The 23,594-nt window shown below is 40.6% G+C and overlaps 1 protein-coding gene across 1 annotated transcript in view; it reads right to left on the bottom strand.

Moving 5' to 3' along the window:
- The window catches only part of Efl1 (elongation factor like GTPase 1), a 144,666-nt gene that overhangs the window by 79,807 nt on the left and 41,265 nt on the right, over positions 1-23,594 (bottom strand). Inside the window, exons 13-15 of the mRNA XM_008844450.3 lie at positions 20,231-20,382; positions 19,515-19,681; positions 16,564-16,702 (exon numbers count right to left, since the gene is read on the bottom strand). Coding sequence (XP_008842672.1) covers positions 16,564-16,702; positions 19,515-19,681; positions 20,231-20,382 — 458 coding nt within the window. The remainder of the gene's footprint in view (positions 1-16,563; positions 16,703-19,514; positions 19,682-20,230; positions 20,383-23,594) is intronic.

Here is a 23,594-nt window from a genome sequence, read left to right as displayed (position 1 = left end):
AAATTGTTATTGAATATGTCAATGCTGTTGTAATGAAATGCTTCTTCTAAGTATGTGGTTATTAAATAAATAATTAACAACAACAACAACAAAAAAGAGTGGTTATCCTTGGCTTAGCAGCTGAGAGACACAGACTGAAAACATGAACGATATACTAGAATGAATGAGAGGAAAGTACTAGACGAAGTATGGGGACTAAAAGCAAGGAAGAAGGCAGGTCTATCAGTGTACAGCAGCTGGGAAAGGCTTCAGAGATGAGGTATCATTAGTGCTGGGCTTTGGATCTGAGTCCCCTGAGCAGCTGAGAGAGGTGGGGAACTTTGGTGTGCACTGTCAGACCACTAGGGCCAGGGTTGAAAGCAGCAGGAAGCAGGGACATGAAGGGTATCTTCCCAAACTGTGGGTACCAGATAATTGTTGTTGGCTTCACTTGTTCTCTGAGGAGTCCAGCTCTTTTACCCTGTCCTCTATGATGGTTTTCTCCCTTGAAAATCAGAGACCTGGGCTCCCAGTTCCTTCCTCACTACTGCTCCAGCTTACAGAAGACCTAGCTCCTCCCTGGGTCTGAGGTTTCTCATTTATAGGGACTGGACTGCCAGAGTTATGAAATTCAAGGATTCTCTAAGCAGAATGTCAAAAATCATTACAGCATACTTCGTTTTTACAACCCTAGAGAGTAGAGAGACTAACAAAAATATCGAAGTTAATTTCAACTATACAACTGAACAGAAAACCAAAGCACAGGTAATAAGGATGGGTGGGGGTGGTATAATTTGCTGGAAAGCAAAACTTTGTCTCAGTTTTTTTCATCTTCAAAAAGACAAAAACTTATCACTAAAGAGAGGGTTAGGGAAACAAATCCAAAGTTGCTCACTGAATACCTGGCATGCAGTAAATGCTAAATAAATGCTGGTTAGAAATGCTTTGAGAGAGCTTTGAAGTACAAGTCTAATCACATCAGTTAACAAAAGACATAAATATAATGAAACGTTATATAAAACCACTTAGAAAGTGAAAAGTTAGTAGTTATTTTTGAAAAATTGAAGGCTTGTAACTCTGAAGCAAAACAGCTATTACACAATAAACCAACTAATTGCTGCTTCTGTTGAGACCTAAAAGAAACTATTCCTGTTTCCACACCAGCCTCCCCCTAGGGGATAGAGAACTTACCTTTGATTTTCAAAGCATATCTGATTTCTTCCAGCCATTACAGAGTCAAATAACGAAATGGATTTAGGTACAAAAGTGAAGGAATAACAACTTTTACTTCAATTCTGCACTTGAATCAATAGACCCAAATCCTTGGAAATATGATCATCAATGCAATTATGTGCTGAACTGCTGCAAATTAAGAAACAGTCATCTGGAAAGCATAAAACAAAGCCAGAGACAATGTGCTTCTAATCACACAGGAGACGGGTACATTCTGCTACATTGCCCAGTAAGCAGCAACGTTTTCAAAATAATGCTTTTCCTGACTAGAAACAACCAAAGGAGTCATAACTCATTTTCCAAAATGAAGAGGAAACCAAAGGGGGAAAATATACAACTGAAATAATGTCTTTAGTATTTGGAAGAGAACAGAGAGGGAAGGAAAGGAAAAAAAAGGCCAAAAGAAATTTTAAGTGAATGCTTTAAAATCATTCTTCAGGTCCAAACAGCAAGCTACACCGATCTCACCTTTTCTATATTGACACAGTAATTTCTTTTTTTAAAATTCAATTTTATTTAATTTATTTTTTAGAGTAATTTCTAAGCCTGTAATAATAAAAAGCTTGCTTGCCATGTGCTGGGCTGGGCTGGGCAAGGGAAATGTTTTGTAGAAATGACACTGAGGCATCTCGGACTGTGCTCATAGAACACAGAAGCCCCAATCTATCAGCATTCAGTGCTGTGCAGGACGGCTCAATATGCCTAGGAACCCAGAGCACATCTTCCTGCTGGGTACCTGCACAGCAAAGGCTATGGCCAACTAGGATCTTTGTTCCTTGTCCTGATTTGCTGAAAACTTGTGGAGAAGGCTGCCCCCTTGTGTTCATCCTGGCATAGCTGTGCTCCGAACCAAGGCCACAGCAATGACACTAACTGGGGAGCTTTGGGAGAAGCACCAGGTTTTCCAACTTGCTCAAGTCTCAGACAGCTGTTCAGCGGGACCACATACAACCAGTCCTCATGTAACCAATCAGGATAAGGACTGCTTTCTCAAAAGCTCCTGATGGTGCAATTCCTATGTCAAATTGTCTCTGGCTGTCTGAATGTCACCTGAGACAGTCCACTTGTATGGGGAAGGAAAAGGTACTGAAAACAGCAAGCAAACCCCAAGTGGGATGGTCTAAGTTGAGGAGACTCCTGAAGAACTAAAAGTGAGGGAACATCCTATGAGATTATGACTCAACCTTATTTTACAAGATGTACTCAACCTGGACAGCCCCACCCAGGTGACCAGGCTGGGTGGCCCACACCTGGGGTGGCCAGTACTGTTTTTCCTGCCAGCAGCTAGCTATACTACTGGCTACTGAACTGCAATCAGAACTAGGAAGGGCCTACAAATAATTTGGAAATCTAAGCACACAGTGAAAAATGCATCCTAGTGAACAGTATAGCACCATAGATAAGAACAAAATAAATGTATATGAACATGTGATTAGGTTAGGAAAGCCAGGTCAACAAAGGTCTGTCTTTTCAAAACAAACAAAATATGACTTTAAACACCAAGAAATGAAGGCTCATCCAAAATGGTTTAGGATTGGGGAGATGCCTAAGTAGGTAAGAGCACTTGCTATGAAAGCATAAGGATCTGAGCTCAAATCCCCTAAACCCATATAAAAGCTGGATGTGGTGGCATATACCTCTGTAACCCCAACACTGTGTGGGGCAGAGATACCAGGATTGCTGGGGCTTTCTGGCCACCAGCCTAACTCCAGGTTCAGTGAGAGACTGTTTCAAGGTAATAAGGCAGAGAGCGATAGAGTAGGACACTTGATGTCCTCTGGTCCCTGTGTGTGAAGGGCACATGCACTCACAAGTGTGCATGTCTCTCTCCCCATATCCCCCCAACAAAAGATGATTTATATCCGTTCTTCCTTCCCTCAAGACTCTAACCCCAAATCTCAAGCCCACAGAAAGGTGAGGATTAGGGAAAGGCTGTATCAACACAGGGAAAGGTCTCGTGCAAATGCCAGACTCTGAAAAATGGAGCTTCATTAAAGGCCATCCAGGTGCTCGAGAATTAATTTATGCCTCAGACAGCAGGTGGTTGCTCTAGAAGTTATAGATAAGAGGCCCTGGGCTTCACAAATACCTTACAGTAAGGCCAAGGGCAGAAGCCATGTCTCAGGAAAGCTTCTTGGAAGGAGGAGGTTGCCTGATGGCTCAAGTTGAGACAGATGGCCCAGAGGCCACAGCATGAAAATGAGAAGGGCCTCCTCTCCCAAAGAGACTAGCAATAGAGCATTATTACTTATTTAAAAATCACTCATAAGTTAGGAGACCAGAGGAATGAAAGCAGAGGCTAGGTTGTAGCCCCTTGTTCAGCTCCCTGTCACTAGAAATGGCTCGGTATTGTAAAGATTGAGTCTTCCCAAATGAACTTAAATTTCACACATACAAAATCATTTCCTATCATAGAAACATATGTGCACAGTGTGTTTATGCATATTTAAAAGTCTGAAGGATTACACATTATGCTGATAACACATGTTGTAATTACTTCTAGGTAATCAACTGCCTTAGATTTTTATATATTACTAGCTGCATAGAAGAAAAGATTTTGATCATGACTTCATTCTGTAAACAAAGTAAAATGTCTTAATACAGACATTAAATTAATTAGAAGAGATAAGAATGATTGCAAGTTCATATGCAAGAATAAATGTACAAGAAGAGCAGCCCCAACCGATGAATTAAGATGAAACCAGATTCAAAAATGAATTACTAGGGACTGGAGAGATAGCTCAGAGGTTAGAAGCACTTTGTGATCTACCAGGAGATCCGAGTTTGGTTCCCAGCACCCACAATGGCAGTTCACAAGTGTCTATAACTTCAGCTCCAGGGGATCTAACACCCTTTTCTGATCTCTGTGGCCACCTGCACAGACATACATGTATACATAAATAAAAAATAAAAAATAAATTTTAAAGGAAAATCAATTACTGAAATAATCAAAATCAGACAAGGAGGTTGACAAACACAACAGAAGAGAAAATACAGTCCAGCAGTAGTTACTGAATCCGTGGAATTCTTTATCTTTCTTTCGCAGTGCTGGAGACTGCACATGAGTCTGGAACATGCAACAGTGGGAATTTAAGAATGACAAAAGTGGTAGTAAGCAGTTGGGAGGGGAGCAGGAAGATGACGTCAGATGTGCTGGCACATCAACTGTGTATCTGGAAAATCATCAAGCTGACTCAGTTTATGGGTTACCTGCTCCACGCCCTGGAAGAGCAGAACTAGACTTGTGAGAGTTGCACAGCATGAAACATCAAAACAACAGAAAAATGCAAGAAAGAGCACAACTGTCAAAATATATGGCAGAGTTAGGAGATCCTTACGCCCCCTGAATACCTTGTGGATACTGCACCAATGAGCACAGTGGACTGACAAGCACTGTAGACTACAACACTGAGTTCTGCGTCCCTGGAAACACTTAGCTCAGGAGACTAATAGGTGCTTCGAAAAGCTCCCATGGCAACCATAGGCTTACAAAGACTGAGACCAGACTCTTCTGTTGATCAGCACACAGAGGAAAGAGCTGAAAGGGACTCAGAACATCCCTGCTTCTCCAGCACTGAACAACCTGCCTCTCTTAGGTCAGGATGCATCTCTGAGCCCCTAGAACACCTGGGAACACACAGAAGGGAGCAAGAAGCATTAGTTTCATTGTCTACTTGGAGTAAAACAAAGAATTTTCAATAACCTCACTATGGCTCTGGGGGTAGGATAATCTTTTCACATTAAAACACAATTGGCCAGGCATGGTGGCACATATCAATAATCTCAGCACTCAAGAATTGGAGACAAGAAGTTTAGGGGTTCTAAGTTAGCCTTGGCTACATAGCAAGTCTGAAGTCAGCCTGGGCTACATGAGACCATGCCTCAAAAACAAAACAATACAAAAAAAAAAAAAACCCAGAAATCTACATGAGACCATGCCTCAAAAACAAAACAATACAAAAAAAAAAAAACCCAGAAATAATAATGTTAACTACTTTGATATTCTTTAGTGAGAAATGTTCAGATCAAGAAAGTTTTACTCTCATTTGCCAAATTCTAGTGGTTTTTTTCAAGTCCATGTATGTGGTGTGCATCTGTGTGTTCCCATGTGTGAGCACATGTATATGTGTGTGCATACATATGTGGGTGGAAGTCAGAGGTTGACAACAGGTGTCTTCCTCAATCGCTCTCCACTTTGTTTATGGAGGCAATCTAGTCTAGTTGGCCAGCTTGTCCTGGGGATTCTGTCTGCCTCCCGAGTACAGGCATTACAGGCAGCTGCCACACAGCTTTTACATGGGTTCTGGGGATCTGAACTCTGGTCCTCACACTTGTGCAGTTAGCGCTTCATTCCCAGAGTCATCTCTCCAGCCCCAATTGTAGTATTTTTAAAATAAAAAGCTAAGTTTCTCATACTTCCTATCTTCTTTATGTACACAAGACCTTTGTAAACTTGGAAAACACAAATGATAAACACAAGTAGCTTCTGGTTGCTCGTGTTCTCTCATCTAAGCTCAGTGATCTTAACTGATTCATCTATTATGGAACACACCACAGCAACTACACAGTAAGACATAAGAGGCCCAGTTCCCAAGAAACCTGCAGTTGGCCCTGCTCCAAATCAGCACTAGTGAAGTGGTGGGAAACTGGAATCTTGGTGCTCACCTGCGAAGGTGAACTGACTAATCTCTTTCTCCGTAGAAAACTGGGAAAAGGGAACTTGCTTTTTAAAAGAACACAATATATTTTGTTCTAAGAATTATATGCCTTCAATTGCTACTACTCTTAATATAATCCTGGGGGTGCAAATGATGATTTTCCATGCAGCTGACAGTTTACAAACATTAATCCAATATAATTCCTCTTGTGGAAACAAATCATATTAAAATCTTGTGGTCTTTGTGTTTATGAACAAGATTTTTTCCAGAATGTCATTTTAGAAGAATATATGCCAGTTTTTGTAGTTAATAACTTCCTGCAAATAGAAACAAAAAGAATTCAAACATTTACTCTGAATGGTTTGCTGACCAGCCCTGTGATCTCTCAGACAAAGATCCAGGACAATGTCCAGAATTATTAATGTCTGCTTCCTGCTTCATCTTCTGTGTAAGCCTGTACACATGACTCTCTGTAGAGAGCTCACCGCCTCCTTCCAACACCCCAAGTTACAGCATTGCCTCCATGCCCCTACACCTCCATAACATCTACTTTCACAGTCACACTCCAACCCAAACCTGGACCGGGACTCTGAAGTCTATGCTGCCAGGAGCTGCAGAGTCACCCCTGTTGCTCTGTTTCTCAGAGAAGGGAATTCTTTCTGCTATCTCAAGCTTTCTCTTGAAGAAACTTCCAGACCTTTGAATCTTTTTAACTATGCATAACTAGGAATGAGAGGGAAAGTGAGAGAATTTCAGTCTCAGCTGGTGCACCTGATTTCTTTTCTATACGAATTGTTGGAGGATGGCTTTCAAACTGACAAGAACAGAGCACTTTACCTCAGAATGTTTTTAAATGGACTAGTTTTTAATTAGATAAAAAGAATAAGTTTAAACAAATGACATTTTTTAAATTGGGAAAATCTTTTAGTCTTCATATTTTTGTAGTTGTTGCTGTTGTTGTTTGAGACAGGGTCTCCCTGTAGCCCCAGCTGGCCTGGAACTCACAGTGAAGACCAGGCTGGCCTCAATCTCACAGAGATCCGCCTGCCTCTGCCCAAGTGCTGGGACTAAAGGTGTGCACTATCACGCCTACCATTTTAGTCTTCATATTTAAGTGCTTCACTTATGATTTTATTTTTTATGTGTGGCTTTTGGAGGCCTATTAATGATATTTCCTATGAAAAGAAATGGTAATGACCATGATGCCTCATTAACATTTTTCCTCTTGATATTTTTGAAACTTAACCTCTGAAGTTAAGCACCTTCCAGGCCACAAAGCTACAGAGTAGCTAAGGTGAAATTTTAACCTAGAATATTCCACTTCCAAATCATACACTTTCAAATTCCCCACTTGGTTCTACAGAGTAAATCCTACAAGTCAGTGCCAGCAAGTCAAGGAAAGATATTAACACTCTTACTCACCAACTTTAATATATGTGTATATGTACACATATAACACAGATGACATCTAAGATAATTATAATAGATAAAAAGAAAATAAAATAGACAACATAGGCTTACTACTCAAAGAAACAGAACATTATAAACCCGTCTCAGTCCCATCTCTCTTGAGGTAATCATGAACTTGGCTTGACATCGCACTCATCTGTCCCTAAGCACTATACAGCACTGACATGCTTTTGACCTTAATATAGATGGTCTGCAACTTAACTTATTGTTTTCAAGTCATTGTATCTGTGACACTGACCAGAGCTCACTATATTGTTCATTTTCACTCATGAATAACATTCTATTTCATATTAACGTAATGTGTTTTTGTACCAACAGGTATTTACTTTCTGGTCACTGCACATCTCTCTGCCTCTATTTATGTTTTAGATCATAACTGAACACACTTCTCCCAGCATCTGTTTCCTGTAAACCACATACTTTATTTCTTCTGAGAACACTTAGATGTGTAAAGTCTTCATACTTACTGCCTCTACTCAGAATTTAGACTTACTGTGATCACTCAAAACTCTCCTTCCCACAAACCATTCAACCATCAGGAAGAAGGGCCTATTTTCTGAAGAGAAGGGTCAACAGCAGTTTCTCTGAGCTCACCCTTAGGGAAGTTTCCAGCTGTCTAAGAACTGCCCGTAGTCCCTCCCTGACTGGCAGTCTGCTCAGGCCCATCTTACATTTCCATGTCCGTGTAACGCTCTTTGGACTTCTAAACTTCTTCCCAGAGCCCCATGGTGATCCGACTTAGACTAAGCAGTCTAATGATATGCTGGTAGGGGCTCACTGTTACTTCCACACATCTACTAGGCTTCAAAACATCACTCTGTTCCTAATCTTCCTTTCCTTCTTACAAGACATTCATGCTCTCTGCACTGTTGAGCTGTGACAAGATTTCATATTCCCCTCACTCCTGATTGTCTTTCCCCTTGAACATGCTCCTTTTCATTTCATAAACATGTTTAATAAGCTCCAGTACACATGCACACACGCACGCGCCCCTTTGACTCAACTACTCCTTCACTGTTATCCTATTTTGCTTCTTATTTTGCTTCGTTCTTTAGCTGACAAACTTCGGCAAGAGCTACCTCAGTTCCTACTTGCTTTGTCCTCCCTCATGACCTGTTCTCTACTTTTCAGTTATCACTGAAGAAAGAGCAAAAGAGGAAGAGGAAATCCCAGCAATTGAGACTGAAGCAGGAGGATCACAAGTTTTGGGCCTGCATGGGCTACATAGTGATACCTTATCTCAAAAAACTAAAAAGAATAAAAGAGGAATATACTTTTTGGAGATGGAGCAGGGGGAGAATTTCTAACCAAATAATGCTTTGCTCTCATGTAAGGTGTAGAGGTGCAGTTCTTAAGATTATAAAGCAGTATTAATCTAAGTTTTCAAAAGACACATGTTCTCAATCCATTACTCCAGTCAGCAAAAAAGTAAATTAAGAGACTCAATCTACATGATAAATATTTTCTCCATCATACAGCAACAACCTTATCTGAGGTTACAGAGAATTTGGGAACATTTGTGTTCTTATAACCCACTCAGTGTTTTCCAGTGCTTAAGGGACGAAGTGTGTCACAGGTGCAATCTGCAACTGTACTCCACTGGTTGGGAAATGTTGAACTAGGGTACACACAAAAATGTAATGATAAAGAGAATGTGACTATAAAATTGAAGACATTTAGTCAAAGTCACATTAAGATGCAGGTCATACATGCTTTAATAAGGAAAACAAAATAAATGAACCAACTCTCACAAATAAAACAGGAACTGCAACACGATCTGATTAGTAGGAAGCAAGAGCAAAGATAATTAAATTAACTTAAAAAGTGGAAAGAAGATTTATTCTTTAAAGGTAGAAGGAAAGATACAACCTGAAAAATGACCAGTAAGACTGATAAAGAGCTGAGGAGGAAAACCTAACCAATACAGAAACAAAAATGCTAAATAACCACAGAAAAGAAGCAGAGAAGTATGCCCTTACCATTGTACTGCAGGATCAGGGCGAGCCACTCGGTATTTCTAAGGTTCAGTTCCCCATATGTAAAAAGTATCTGCTTCATTTGGCAGACAACAAATAAGATAATCACTCTGAAATATTTAGTACAGTTTCTAGAACACAGTCTGCCTGACTGGATATTCACTGGCATTGTTATTACAACCAATATTAACAGAGATCTCTATGCAAATGACCTGGATAAGCAGCCTTACCTATAATAGCCTGATCACTGACAGACGGACGGGGAAAGATAACCTAGGTGGCACAATAGCCAGCGGGGAACATTACTTCACCACAAATTTGATAACCAGACAGGGACTGGTGATTTCATGGACAGTAATATCAAAAATTTAAGAATACCAAGAACAAAAATCTTACGGCACGTAAAGTGTTCCACAGATCATAAAAGGAAAACCACCCTTTAGTTTACTATTTGTTTCATGCATCTACTCTGATGCAGACAGTTACAGTCCACATGCAGTTAAGAGATGACTTTAGTGTCGGGTATGGTGGCTCAGGTCTTTAATCCCAGCACTCTGGAAGGCAGAGGCAAATCTGAGTTCCAGGCCAGCCTGGTCTACATGGTGAGTTCCAGGCCAGCTGGGCTACAAGGAGACCCTGTCTCAAAAAGACCAAAAAACAAAAACAGAACAAAAGCGATGACTTTAATTTTCAAATTAACCTATGTTATAGATTGTACTATATTTTAAATTGTTTTTAAGAAAACACAGCAGAACTGGGAATGAGAAAGATACCGTAAGCGAGATTGAAACAAGCATTGTACTCATCTAGCACAGCTGACTTTGCCAGTGAGAGCAAATTTAAACTTCCAAAGAAAAGACAGTTCTCACATTGCATACAAATTCTTTGCCAACATTGTTACTGGATACTTTAAATATCACTAGTAAAACCGATGAAATGAGTTTTAATGTTACGTGACTTAAAACTATTAGATTTAAATAACTGAATGTAGCCGGTGGCCACCAACTGCCCAGTGCAGCTCTGGAAGGAGGAAAGGATAGAAGTTTTGCATTTGGCATTTTCATGATACTAAGAAAACACTGGTCAGTTCTACTTATCATATAATAAAAATCTTGATAAAATGCTAATGTGAAATCTAACATTCTATTAAAAGAGTATACAGTGATCAAGAGCTGGAAATTTTAAGACTGCAAAGACATCTTAATAACCAGAGAATTAAATATAATTCATGACATTAGCTACAACCTCTAAGACTTCATCTTCATAGTCAGAGGATCCATGAATAGATACAGTTTAGCACCTCTTTCTGAAGTTTGTTTTTTTTTTTCTCTCTCTCAACATGTTCCTAGCATGATAAGTAAGCACTGGGAATCAACAGATATCTGTTGACCTAACCCTAAAACATTAAGGACATCCCCACAAAGATCAACTTGACTAAAGTCAGGAAGGAACTACAACAGAACAGCAGCAATAACCATTACCACTTGCCACATTTTTATAATCAACATGAAAATAAAGAGAATTCAGATAAAACCATTAGGAAAATTTATCAATCATTAACTCCTATAAAAAGGAAACCACCAAAATCAATTAAACAGAAATTACTAAAGCTGTTAAATTTTTGATTAAAACAAATTCTCTCCAAACAAAAATGTTGATAATAACATGTCTTAAAAAAATCTCAAGTAAATTTAAAGCATTACAAAAGTACTACTAAGTCTTAGGGCCACATATTGCTGAGATTTCCTTTGAAATAAATCAAGTCAAATTTGTTGGTAAAACCCTTCTAAAATTTCTTGTTTCCAGGTTACCTCACAGAAGTGAATTTTGAATTCTCTCCCTCCCTCTCCCCCTACTTACACACACGCACATGCATGCACGTGTGTACACACACACACACACACACACACACACACACACACACATTCATTCAACCCATACTGAGTAATGACTGATCATTGACACTGACCTTCCTACTAGCCCAGCAATCAACCATGACAGAATAAAATCTGTTCAGAAAAAGGCTAATTAATATTTATTATTTTGCTTATGCTGTGAAAAGAGGAATATCATGTTTCCTCTCAGAATATGTCCCTGAACTTTTAAAGGTTTAACCATATGGAAGAGATCTAAAAGAGTATACGAAAATGCCAAGGATTTGGAATTCTAATTTAATTTCCCCTCAAATTTTAATGGAAGCCTGCAGCAAACATTTATTTTTAGAGACATTTTCAATGAGGAATTGAACAAAAGGCTGTTGTGTGTTAAACACAGTGAAGTTTCTTTGGTCCCATCTATATCAACTTTACAAACATCAGGTTAGAATTAATGATTTTAAATTTGAAATCAACTACTTACAGACTACAAAATCTATTCCATACCTATCAGTGGACACAAATTCTCTGAGTTACAGCTGACTTCAAATGTGAAATCTGCATTGTCAAATGTAAATAAAGCACTTTCCTTTAGATTCTGGCTACCTAATATTGATTGTCCAAGAATGCCATATTATGTTTTCATTTCCTCCTTCAACAAAAAATTTTTGATCTGCACTGGATACATTTACTGGCAACAACATTTCTGATGAGAAGCATGTGGGTATGACCCACACCACTCTCCACCATTTTCTCATTAACCAGCAGTCTTCTCTAGGTGAACAAAGTAAAACAGCTTCACAGGCTTCCCTGATCACTAGGAACATCTCTGTCTTAATTTGTAATGTGTGCCTGTGATAGGCCTATCAAGAGGTAAAAGGAAATAAGAAACTAAGAACAGTAGCATGGTTGTTTTAAAACACTGTCCACTTGGGATGGAGAGCTGGCACAGCCATTAAAGGCTCAGGCTCACAACCAAAACACTGTCCACAAAATCTTGGACATGCCTCCCATCAAAAAGTGGAGTTATAAGAAAACTAAACTAATCTAAATGAAGTGAAGACCCTTCTTGACTCTGAGCCCCTCTTAGTAACTCACTTCTAACCAACAGACTATAGCAGAAGCAAAGCTGAAGGCTGTGGAGGGTGGTTTGTAAAGGTGGCAGAGCTCCCTCCTGGCTCGATGCCCAAGTGATGCCATATCATTTAGTTTTATAATGCTGGACTACATCCTCACGGAAACAACTCAAGGGGAGGAATAATTTATTTTAGCTCACAGTTTTAGCAACTGCATTCCACAGTTCTTGACTTCATTGGCTTTGACATTGATGGAAGTGGAACACGGCAGTGGGAGGATAAAGAAGGGAGAGGGAGGGAGGGAAGGACGAAGGGGCGCTTTATAAAGATACAACCCTGGTGACCCACATTCTCCAGCTTGGTCCTATTGCCTGAAGTGTCTCAAACTTTCCTGAACAGCAAACTTTCCCAAATAGCACTTATCAACTGGGACCAAGCATTTTTCAAATGACACTGTAAGAGGCATTATTCAAGACACTCACCTGTGAACATTAGCTATCATGCTGTGAGGAAGCCAAGCAGCCACAGAAAGGCCTCAGTTCCACCCTACTAAGGTCCCAGCCAAGGGCCAGCATCAACCTCCAGCTATCAGAGTGAAAGGTCTTTCCTAAGACTGTAGCCACCAGGGTTTGAGGTCCCTCAGCAGACACCAGTGGAGAAAAGGCAGGTTGTCCACACCAAACAAATACTCAAATTGCAGATGCATGAAAAAGTCTCCTTATTTTAAGCCACTAGGCTTTAAGTGGTTTATAACAAAGCAGTGCTTGACTGAAACATGTAGATGATTCTAACCAAACTCCGCTAGCCTAATTTTTCATTTCAAACTGTCAACAATTAACAAAAAACTATGCTGACATACCTTGTCATAGTCAACTTACCTTAGCAACCTGTCACTGCCCTTAGCTACCAGCTAGCTTTCTCCTAGGCGCGTCCCAATTTTTAACAACAAATTCCCCAACCGCCTCCTTTCACCCTGTCTTAAACTCATTGTAAGCTTTGAAAAGCTGCTTTTATTAAACACCGTAGTTTATGAAACTCACTACTGCTAACATGTGTCTTAAATCAATGAACAAGTGAAATTTGCCTGAAAAGGTTGTTTTGTTTCTGAAGCTAATCAGTTCAAGATGTTCTGATGCAGCCATTCAAATTGGTTATCAGGCCAACCAAGTGACCAGGTCAAAACAGTTACTGTTCCTTCTAATGAATACTGGGTGGAGAAAGAGCCTAATTATGGAAATAAAGTTTATCTTTAAGAAACACAAGCCTGAAAAGTTAGAAGCTTAGAAGGGACCTTGGGTAAAGTACACAAGTTCTTTTTCTAACTACTGGGAAACTAACAATCCAGCTAAAAATTTTCATGACATAAATATGGAGAATTTTTAATGTATTCATTCTGACTTGGGATATCAGTCTACCACAATATAATGGCAACTTTAAAATTCAATTTTGTAGGTATTTTATAGTTCTGTTAGTACTTGAGAGTTACAGCAATAAAATGTACTCCTTACACCACTAGTTAACATTCTTCACATTTTATAAATGATAAATATAATAAATGAACCCATGAGAATCCAAAGATAATCTCAGGAAAGTTAAGTGTAGCTGCTCTGTTTCTACCAGAAGAAACAGAACTGTCAGTAATGTTAGTAAATAAGGCAATCGGTTCAAATCCTTTGGGAACTCTAGGCCCAGCAGGGCTACACTACTGGCCAAAGGCCAATATAACTAGTTAGTGGTATCCCTGTTCTTTCTAATTAGGCAGGAAGCTCAATTAGATTTGGAAACAATTATTGTCTGTTTCAATTTGAAGAGCAAATCAAAGTAGCTAGCCTGGCTCCAATTCCCTGAGTGTTAAACTCATATTCTTTTAGGGGATGATCTTGCCAATGTGAGGAAACACAACTTTAACAAAGGGGGCTCTGACATCTCTAGGAAGTAGGAGATGGGTGGTGAGACTGGCTTGACTCACAGTGTGAACTAAACTAAAAATCATTCACCGCCCCAATATCCCTTCTCTTAACTACAAAGGCTTTAAGGGTCACACTCAATTCTGGGTCTCGCTGGCACCTACAGTACTATATGACAAAATAAGAAAAATAAGACTGCACACAGAGGTCACTAGGGAAGGCATGCCCTCCCTCCACCCCCACCTCAATTAAAAATATGAATCCTGTTAGGAGGCTGTGATGGATAATCTTTATTATCAACTTGACTGGACTGAGAAATGTCTGGGAGATTAGTAAAGCACACTTCAGGGTATGTTTCCAGAGACAATCAGATCCTGAGGGTTCTGATCTAATGAATAGTTTAGTTCATTCAAAATTTGAATTAACTACTGGGAAGTGGAACCATGGCGGATGGGGCCTGATGGAGGAGGCAGGCCACTGGGTAGTATCCTTGGCTGCATCTTACTCTTCCTGCCACTGCTTCACTCTGGTTCTCGTTCAAGACATACAGTACTCTGCTTCCTGGCTGCCATGAGATGCAGAATCTCTACACCACATGCTCCTGCTACCAGGATGTTCTGTGTTACCACAGACCCAGAGTCAACAGTCAAGGACTATGGACTGAGATCTAAGCAGCTAAATACAGTCCTACTCATACTGGCAATATACCTTGCTTCTCTACTCAATCTATTTTGTCCTAAAGTGATGTGTCCCTCTGGCATGTTCTCACATAGGTCAATCTGACAAACAACCTTCAGTCATTTTACCTACCTCCTACCACTACTCCATGATTTTTAGAGGATAATAAGAGGGAGACATTTATCTGTTTTCTCTACGAAAACATCAACATGTTCAGCTCTCAACACTTCTTACAGCAGAGAGCAGAGTCAAGGCTGACTTGAGAGGAGGGTGAGAGAGAAACGATTTTCACACTTCTACCAACACTTAATCTCAATTGTAAACAGCATCTATTATCTTCTTAAAACTATTTTATCTATTATTTTTATATGTATGAGTGCATTGCCTCCATGTATGTAAGTGCGCCTGTGTCGTGCAATGCCCGTGGAGGTCAGAAGAGGTGTTGGATCCCCTGGAACTGGAGTTACAGATAGTAGTTAACCGCCATGAGGGTGCTGGAAATGGAACCCAAGTCCTCTGCAAGAACAGCCAGTGGTCTTAACTGCTGAGCCATCACTCCAGCCCCACCTAAAAACCCAGAAGCAAAAAGAAAACTACCGCATGCCTCATAGCTATCCCTTCTAGAAGAAAGAACAAAACACTAAGCCTTAATTAAAGGAGATATTACAAAAGCTATATACAGCAGACTATCTTTCCTTCTACCCAAGCACCACGCTGAGACATTCCATTTAAGGAACAAAGTGGTGTCTAAGCACCACAGTGATCCCTCAAAGGCCATAGGAACAGAAGCATGGTGTCTTCCATTCTTTCAGTGTTCTTTCTGAGAAAGCTGACCGTGGACACACATAAAGTGGTACCAACTACCAAAGTTCAATGGCATTTCCCAAAGAAGAAACAAATTAGGAAATATCAAGAAGCTAGGACTTCTACTAATTCCATGCCATTTTTTTAAATGAATTTGAAAATAAAGAATGAATGTATCTCTTCAAGACTGTGACAAAATGTTTTGGCAAATTTCTTAGGTTAAGGTTCACAGAAATTCTGCAAACCAGTAGCTACTCTAGATGCAATTACTAAATAAACAGCTCTACTGCTGACAAAGACTGTATGGTTCAGAATCCAAGTGTACAATGGGATAGAGCACCCCATGCCCTGGTTCCTATGAAGAACCTTCCTCTAGCATGGCACTAAGCACCTCAATGAGTTCATCATAAAGTGTAGGAATCAAGTAAAAAGCAAGCAGTAAGGAGATGAGGAATGATGCTTACAGAAAAAATATCTACTATCAATCAGTAATTAGTAAGCAATTCTAAGAGGCATTGGAAAAACAAAACAAAGCCCCAGCAAGTGTAAACAGAGCTTCACATTACAACAGTGTGCAAAAAACTGGAATCAAACCTGTAGAACCAGAAATGTTTGGTCATTTAGACTGACTTTATATGAGTAAGAATTCTCCTTTTAGCTTCCAAATAAATGGAATCCCTACTTAGAACAGAGACTCACAAATTCTTTAAGTAGTATGCATATGTTTGAACTAGAGTTTCAAGTAACTCACTTACATGCTAGTGATGCAAATATATGAAGTCAAACTAGAAAAAAATTGTGAAACTACAGAAAAAGACCAATTATTTTCTTTGGGAAGTCGCAGAACACTTTGTGACATGTTCGATAACCTTTGAGGATGGAGTATGTATAGCCCCAGAGCAGCCTACCCAGAACGTTTCCTGGGGGCACCTCCTCCAGCTCTTCTAGTTCCCTTCCCATCAGAAGATACAGGTTCTCCAGGGTACAGCAGGCCATGTGGGGCACTGGAGGGAGGTCCTCGAGTGGAGCCGAGAAGCCTAGTGGAACCTGAACAGGGAGCATCAATGGAGGCAAGTTAGGAGGCATTAGAAGCATCAACCATACTCATAAAGCTGCCTTTAGTCAGCGGCAAGATATGGTGCAGTAACCTTTCATATGTATACTAAACACAAAGATGAAATGTCACTTTCTATGAGGTATGATAAAAAATAAAGACAAATTTTATGAATAAGTTCTGAGATACTAAAACCTCTTAAATATTGAAAAAAAAAAATACTGTCTAGATCCCTACCTAATCGTAAGCTTTAAGGTTAAAACATTCTTTTGTGAGCTGGCAGCACTCTTTCTGTGGGTCTCCAGAGCCCTTTGCTAGTATGTACGTGCCATTACGCCAGCCACTAGTTTATAACTATACTGTGCTACTATTTCAACATTATTATTATCCTAATTTAAAGTTATTTTAATTTGTGATAATGATCTTAAAGCATTCAACAAGGACTGTGCTAGTGCCTTGAAACATATGAAAATAACTGATAAAAATGCCAGGAAAAAGCTGAGCACCTGCTAATTATATGCTATGATGTTAATCTGGAAGAGAACATATGGTAAAATATTAGAACACTGATGAGAAGACAGAGCATACATGCTGAAAAAATATGCACAAGTACAGTGGATTTATGAGTCCTCCTGCTTCGTATTATTGCTTAAGGAGATACTGGCATGAATGATTTAAGATTTGAGTGTATAAAGCCTTCAGAAAAATATCCTCCATATACAAGTATCCAGAATATACTTCAATCAACCGACTAACACATCTTTGGTAGCCATAGGCTCAGTGCTAATACTAGGTGGAAAAAAGTCTCAGCTACAACATACACTAAGACAACCAACATCACTAGTAAAGAATGATGACAGAAAAGGAGCAAAAGCAAGTGAACTCAAAAGGACCAAATAGAAAGATGCTCCTATGTTAAGGCAGACTTGGAAGCCTCCTGAAAGTGACAGCCCTTTTAGTGCAAAATCTATCTAAGTGTACATGTTCTGATATAATCACATCTCTGCAGGGTAGCTCTAAAGATAGCCGGAAGAAACTTTAAAATATAAGGAATATATTACGCATGGTGACAGAGGCCTATAATCCAGGTACCATGCTATTGTTTCAACATTATTATTAATATCATAACTTAAATTGTTTTAATTTTGTGATAATGGTCTTATCACAGGTCCAACCACACAAGCTCAAGGCTTGCCTAGGCTACAGAATGAGTTCACAGTTAACCTGGGTAACTCAGTGAGACCCTGTCTCAAAATGAAAGTAAAAAGTGGCCTGGGGATATACAGCTCCATGGTAGGGTGCCTGTCATGTATAAGGCCCTTGGTTAATCCCTAGTAGTATGCACACGTGCACATTCTTGAAAGCAGGTTCTTCTCCAGTCTGTCCTGCAGAGGAGAACTAGCCCAACAACACTGACCACAGTGCTGTAGATTCCAAGGACAGCCAGCGAAGCTAGGCCTAGCTCCTAGCTGTTAGAAACTGAATATGTATACTCTTTCAATCTGACAGATGTGTTGTAATCTGTAATACACAGCAACAGAAGAATAACACAAGGGACAGACATAAAATCTGAGTAGGACTTATTTCCAGAGTGAAATACTCCATACATCTTTTTTTAAAAAGTACATCAGAATTAGAAGGTTTTTGTCTAGGAAGTATGTTGTCTTTTGTGCTGTCAATGTAGTTTATGCTGTTTGAACTGTTTGACATTTTCAACCTTTAGTCTCGAGACTACATTATATACTGAAGGCAAATAGGCATGCTCATAGAATTTGTAATACAGTAAGTCAGCGCTACATAAAACAACTCCTTACCATTTGGACAGTTTAGAGAGTACTTAACTCTGACTGAAGAACAATAAACTACTTATTATAGTCATGCCAAGACATAGATGGGTTGTTATATGTACATGTCATTATAATACTTTTAGCCTCCCATAAACTATGAGTCTGCATTTACCAAGTGCTACTCTTCCTCCCATAGCCTACAGCAAGTCCTCCCTAACCACCATGCAGCACCAGTCTCCAGAGAATAAACTGCTTTAAAACTAAGGGAATGTGTGTTCCAGGTAGGCAGAGACTGATGGTAGACTTTCTTCTGCTGAGCCCTCCCTCTCCCACTTGCATTTAACCATGTTCTCCAAGTTCTCCTACAGACAGGCAGCTTCCATGAGCCTAAATGCTTCTGCACCTGCAGGGTCATGTCACTCACTGCTGAGTTGCTTCCTACTAATCTTGACTGAGTGCCAGGCCCTCGGGCACTTTTCTTATCCCGTGACCATCACTGTTTAATTGCCATGTCTGCATCTTGTGTTTTGTGATAGTTCTGGCCCATGGGTTCTTTTTTTTTTTTTGCCATAGCTTAGGTATTTTTCAATACTGGCTGTCCATCTGATCTTAAGCCCTCCTGAATGGATTCTGGTCATGAAGATGGCACCTATTACCTACTTGTTTCCCATACCTTTGGCCCAGGCATCTGAGTTTTTGGCTCTCTAAGTTCTTGAAGACATGCCACTGACTTGGCACCAGAGGAACAGCTATACTTACTAGTCCTTTCTTCCACCCAAGATGATTCTTTCTTCTAGAAGAAACATGTTAAAACAGGTCTACAAAGTTGGTTCACTTGCTTGTATCCTTTCCAAAATGCTACTAAGCAAGATATTTATACTAAATGTACCAAGGTCACTGACCAGATGACTCAAAAGACTCAGTGTCCTGTTCTGGCCATACCCCAACAAGGACATCACCAAGTCCTGACAGTTTGAAAGTTTTAAGACCCTTGAACCTTGTGTTTTACTCCTCTTACCCGTTGCAAAAATTCAACAGGACTATACTTTGGTCCTAAGACAAAAATTTTCTTTCCCCTTCGAGCTACACCACTAAACACACGAGCAAATGCAATGAAGGCCTCTTGGTTGCTGTCTTCACGGGGCACAGGCTCAGGGTTCACACTTGTCATATCAGGCTCATCACCTGCCAGACACAAAGGGTTAGTCAGTGCCAAGAATGCTCTCTTCAACCCAGGAACCGTGTGTACACACAGAAGGAATAATGAATATTGTATGTTTGGTCCAAGAATAAAAACACTATTGATAAAAGCTATGATGAAAGAGCACTAACTAAGCAAAAGCATCAAATATTTTGCACAAAAGCCTGCTTAGAGGCCCCAACCTTAGCCAACGAACTATTGGTAACTGATTACTGCTGGGAGAGGGAGAGCTGATCTTCTTTAAGGGAGTGACTCTAGATAGGCTGACTAGACTCCAGTGGATGAACTTGTACTGAGGGACATCTGGTATAAATGCTTGACCAAATAGTACTTAGCATATAAGACTGAATGCATGAAATCCAGTGGAGAGGGTAATGGGGGGGCACAAATGGAGGAGGGGGTCTAAATTTGATTAAGATCTGTTATATGAAATGCACAAAAACTCAATTTAAAAAAAAATATATATATAAAAGATATTCCTAAATAAAAACTAAGGGGGGGAAAAAAAAAAGGCCTGCTTAGGAAAGCTATACCTTTTGGCTCTTCTCCCTGAGGACTTGTTTCAAGGGTACCCCGATCCTGTGTCGGCTCCTGAGGTGCCTGCCCCTGTGATGCTGCCAACTTTTCTGCATGCCTTTGCCTCGCATGTTCACGTCTCTGGGCGATTTCTTCTTGAGTGAGAGGCCTACAGGACATCACAAGTACATTAGTATCTGGCAGCATCAAACATCTCAGTTTGTTCAGAATGGGAAAGAGCAAGTGCTCATATGGCTGGGAAGATGCTAAGTCCCAATTCCTTCCAAGAGAGGCTTCTCCAAGTTCTCTCCCCAGCTACAGCAATGAGAAGGCCAGGCTCTGCAACCACGCTGCATCCCAGTGGCTCTGAGCTTAAGAACCAGTGAACAAGTGTCCATGGCCCTAAGCAGCACAGAACCTTTCTCAGATAACAGAGCTCGAGAACAGGAAAAAAGAAGGGAATGGGTAACAGATACCAAGGCTTGGAACATCCTGAGAAACATGCAAAAGGCCTCTATGAGAAATAAGTTTATTTTTAGGCTCAAAAATAGGTCTTCATGGAGAATGAAAGTTCACAAGGAAGGGCATGTCAGGCTGAGAACTTAAAATGCAGCAGGACTAAAAGGTCAAATTAAAACTATCAGTTACTGTTGGGTGTATGATGTATTCAGAAAAGGCAACATGTAGATAGGTGGGAATGAGTGTTTGCCAGGGGTCAGTCTGAACAGAGAGAGAAAAGTGTTGGAAATGATGGTTACTTTTTTTCATAAAAAGTTACTCACTAGAGAGCTCAAGAAACTAATAAACGGCCGGGTGGTGGGGTGGGGGTGGGGGTCCAGAGAGGGATGGTAGAATGGATGGGGATATGGATGGGGAAAGGGAACATTAGATTAGGAAGGGTTAAACTGGGTGGGGAATGGGAGGGCAGAGGAGGGAATATGGGATGGGACAAGCAACACTAGAGGCCTTTAGAAAAAGCCATATGGAAATCTAACACTATAGAAGCTTTTTAAAGTATATACATATACATTATAAAAAGATATTAAAAGAAGTTATAACAGGGAGACTTTGCCCCTTCTAGATGTTAAGGCTAACAGAAAACAAAAACAAACAAACAAACAAACAAGAAATCCCCAAAACCTCAGTGCCAGGAATGGACTCCCTCTCTAGAAGCTATTCCCTCAAGCAACCCTGGCTATTGTCTCTGCTCTTGGTTACCCACCAGAACTGACTGGATGGTAAGAGCCTATTGCTGAAGACACTGCTATATACATGAGCTGTGAGCTGTAGAACAAACAATGAGTAATCAAGCTGGTGCTGACTTCAGAGCCTCATCACCACTGGCTAGCATCCACAGTGCTGGAAGGTGCTATGCATGCTACCACAAAAAAATCATCAACAGCCTTAGCCAGTTGTGATCCTGTGAATCACAGTTGGTCTGGAAAAATATGCCCACTGGTACAATAGTAGCACAAATATTATGGGAGTAACCAACCACTTTTTAATTGGCTTTCAAGATCACTTCAAAGGATGGAGCCCATACCTGACACTGTTATCAGGTCTAGGAACCTGAGGCTAGACAGGTCACAGGACATAGGGGAGACCCTAATACTAGTTTTCTACTAGTTATCATATTAAACTAACTCCTAATGGCTTATTAACCCATAGATTAATGCAATTTTTCAACCTTTCCCCAGAGAAGCTTCCTTATGCAGTACATGGCGAATAACACAGAAACCTACAACTGGCTAATGTGCAGAGAACAAGAGGCTACAGACTGCTTATCCCAGAATAGGACACCTGTATCAGACATCTGCCTCCCAAGGCTCATTGATCATTACAGGAGAGGAGGCTGAAAGACTGTAAGAGCCAGAGGTAGTGGATGACCACAGGGAAAAGAGTTTTCCAGGCAGGTAGTCAGTTAATCACATGAACACACAGCAATGATGACAGCATGCACAAATCCCATGAAAGCTCAAATTAAGACAAAATCCCAACACAGACATGAAGAAGTGCGTAAGAAACCCCAACCCAGTCTAAGGAAATCATGGCAACTGATGACTGTTGGGAGGGGCAGAGACAGTCACTTTCAAGCATGGGATTCCTGGTAGGTTAACCAGGCTCCAGTGGATGGGCCCATACTAAAGTACATTTGGGAAAACTAATTAGACTCTATAGGCCTTATTATAACAGAGTACATTAAATTGAGTGGGAGATAATAAGGAGAGGTGTGGATCAAAGAGGGAATCTAAATACCATCAAATTACAGTGTGTATATTGCAAAAATTCAATTAAAAATAAATTTTTAAAAAGTTACTCTCATTTCTATCAGGACACAGAGAAAGTGCTTGGTTGGAGCTTTAATACTAAAAAGATTTTTACAAAGGGCAAGGTTGAGGCTGGGTGCTTGATTTGGGAGTCTGGGTTTGGAAAGGAGAAAACAGAGGTAAAGATCCCTAGGACTTGACTCCCATGTGGGCATCTGTATGTTCAACCCCAACACAATGCAGGTCCAATCCTGGCCCTGAAGTCCATAGAATGTGATAAACTTATCACTTCAGTCACACTGAGCATGGGCATCCAGATAGATAGCTGGGACAATCCTAGAGGGTGAGCTGTGCGCTCCCACTTGAAGGTGCACTGCTGTGGCTGGTCCCAACATTGTGCCTCCCTCCCTTCCATACTGTCCTTACAATTCTGGTTTCACTCCAAGACCATTACACCTTGATGCTAGCCTGACAGCCTCATCCCCGACCCTCCCACCCTCTCTTCTTTCTTGGAGAACTGGAGCTCACATAGCTAGGCACAGTGCATAGGCACTGTCTACCTACCTTCTAAGTAGCCACATACTCTTGGAGCTAATGATGCCAAGGATCCTAAATTTTTTACTGTTTTTAACTTATGTTTGCTGCTGTACTCTTCAGATACCTGCTAACCTAACACCAGGACTGGGAACTAGTGCTGCCTGCCTTCCAAAGGGAGAGTTTAGACCTAGCAGTTGGCCCTTCTAGTTAGACCCATCTCACTGTAGGTGAAGAAGTGAGAGAGCAGTCTGGTGAGAATGCCAGCGCCACCACTGCAGGAGACAAGCTCCTCTTCCCAGGAAGCTCTAGACGCCTGCAATACAGGATGCACCCTGCTTCCTCACAACTGCTCGTCATGGCAGCCCTTCTGTTCTCTGTAGCAGTGGCTGACAAATCCACTTCTGGTCTCTTTCTCAGGCATCATCAGCAACCATGTCTTCCTTCCTCCCCTTCCCCTTCTGCCCCAAGCTGTACATTTCTGCTTCAACATTCTTTGCTCTAGTCTTTTGCTAAAATTAGGAGTAAAAGCTGTGAGGGTAGTGCATGCTTCTAATCCCAATGCCAGGGAAGTGGAATC

This window comes from Nannospalax galili, unplaced genomic scaffold (assembly GCF_000622305.1).
Source record: "Nannospalax galili isolate Female #2095 unplaced genomic scaffold, S.galili_v1.0 scaffold902, whole genome shotgun sequence".
NCBI lineage: Eukaryota > Metazoa > Chordata > Mammalia > Rodentia > Spalacidae > Nannospalax > Nannospalax galili.
The sequence above is the reverse complement of the archived record's forward strand: the minus strand, read 5'-3'. Positions and strand labels throughout refer to the sequence as shown.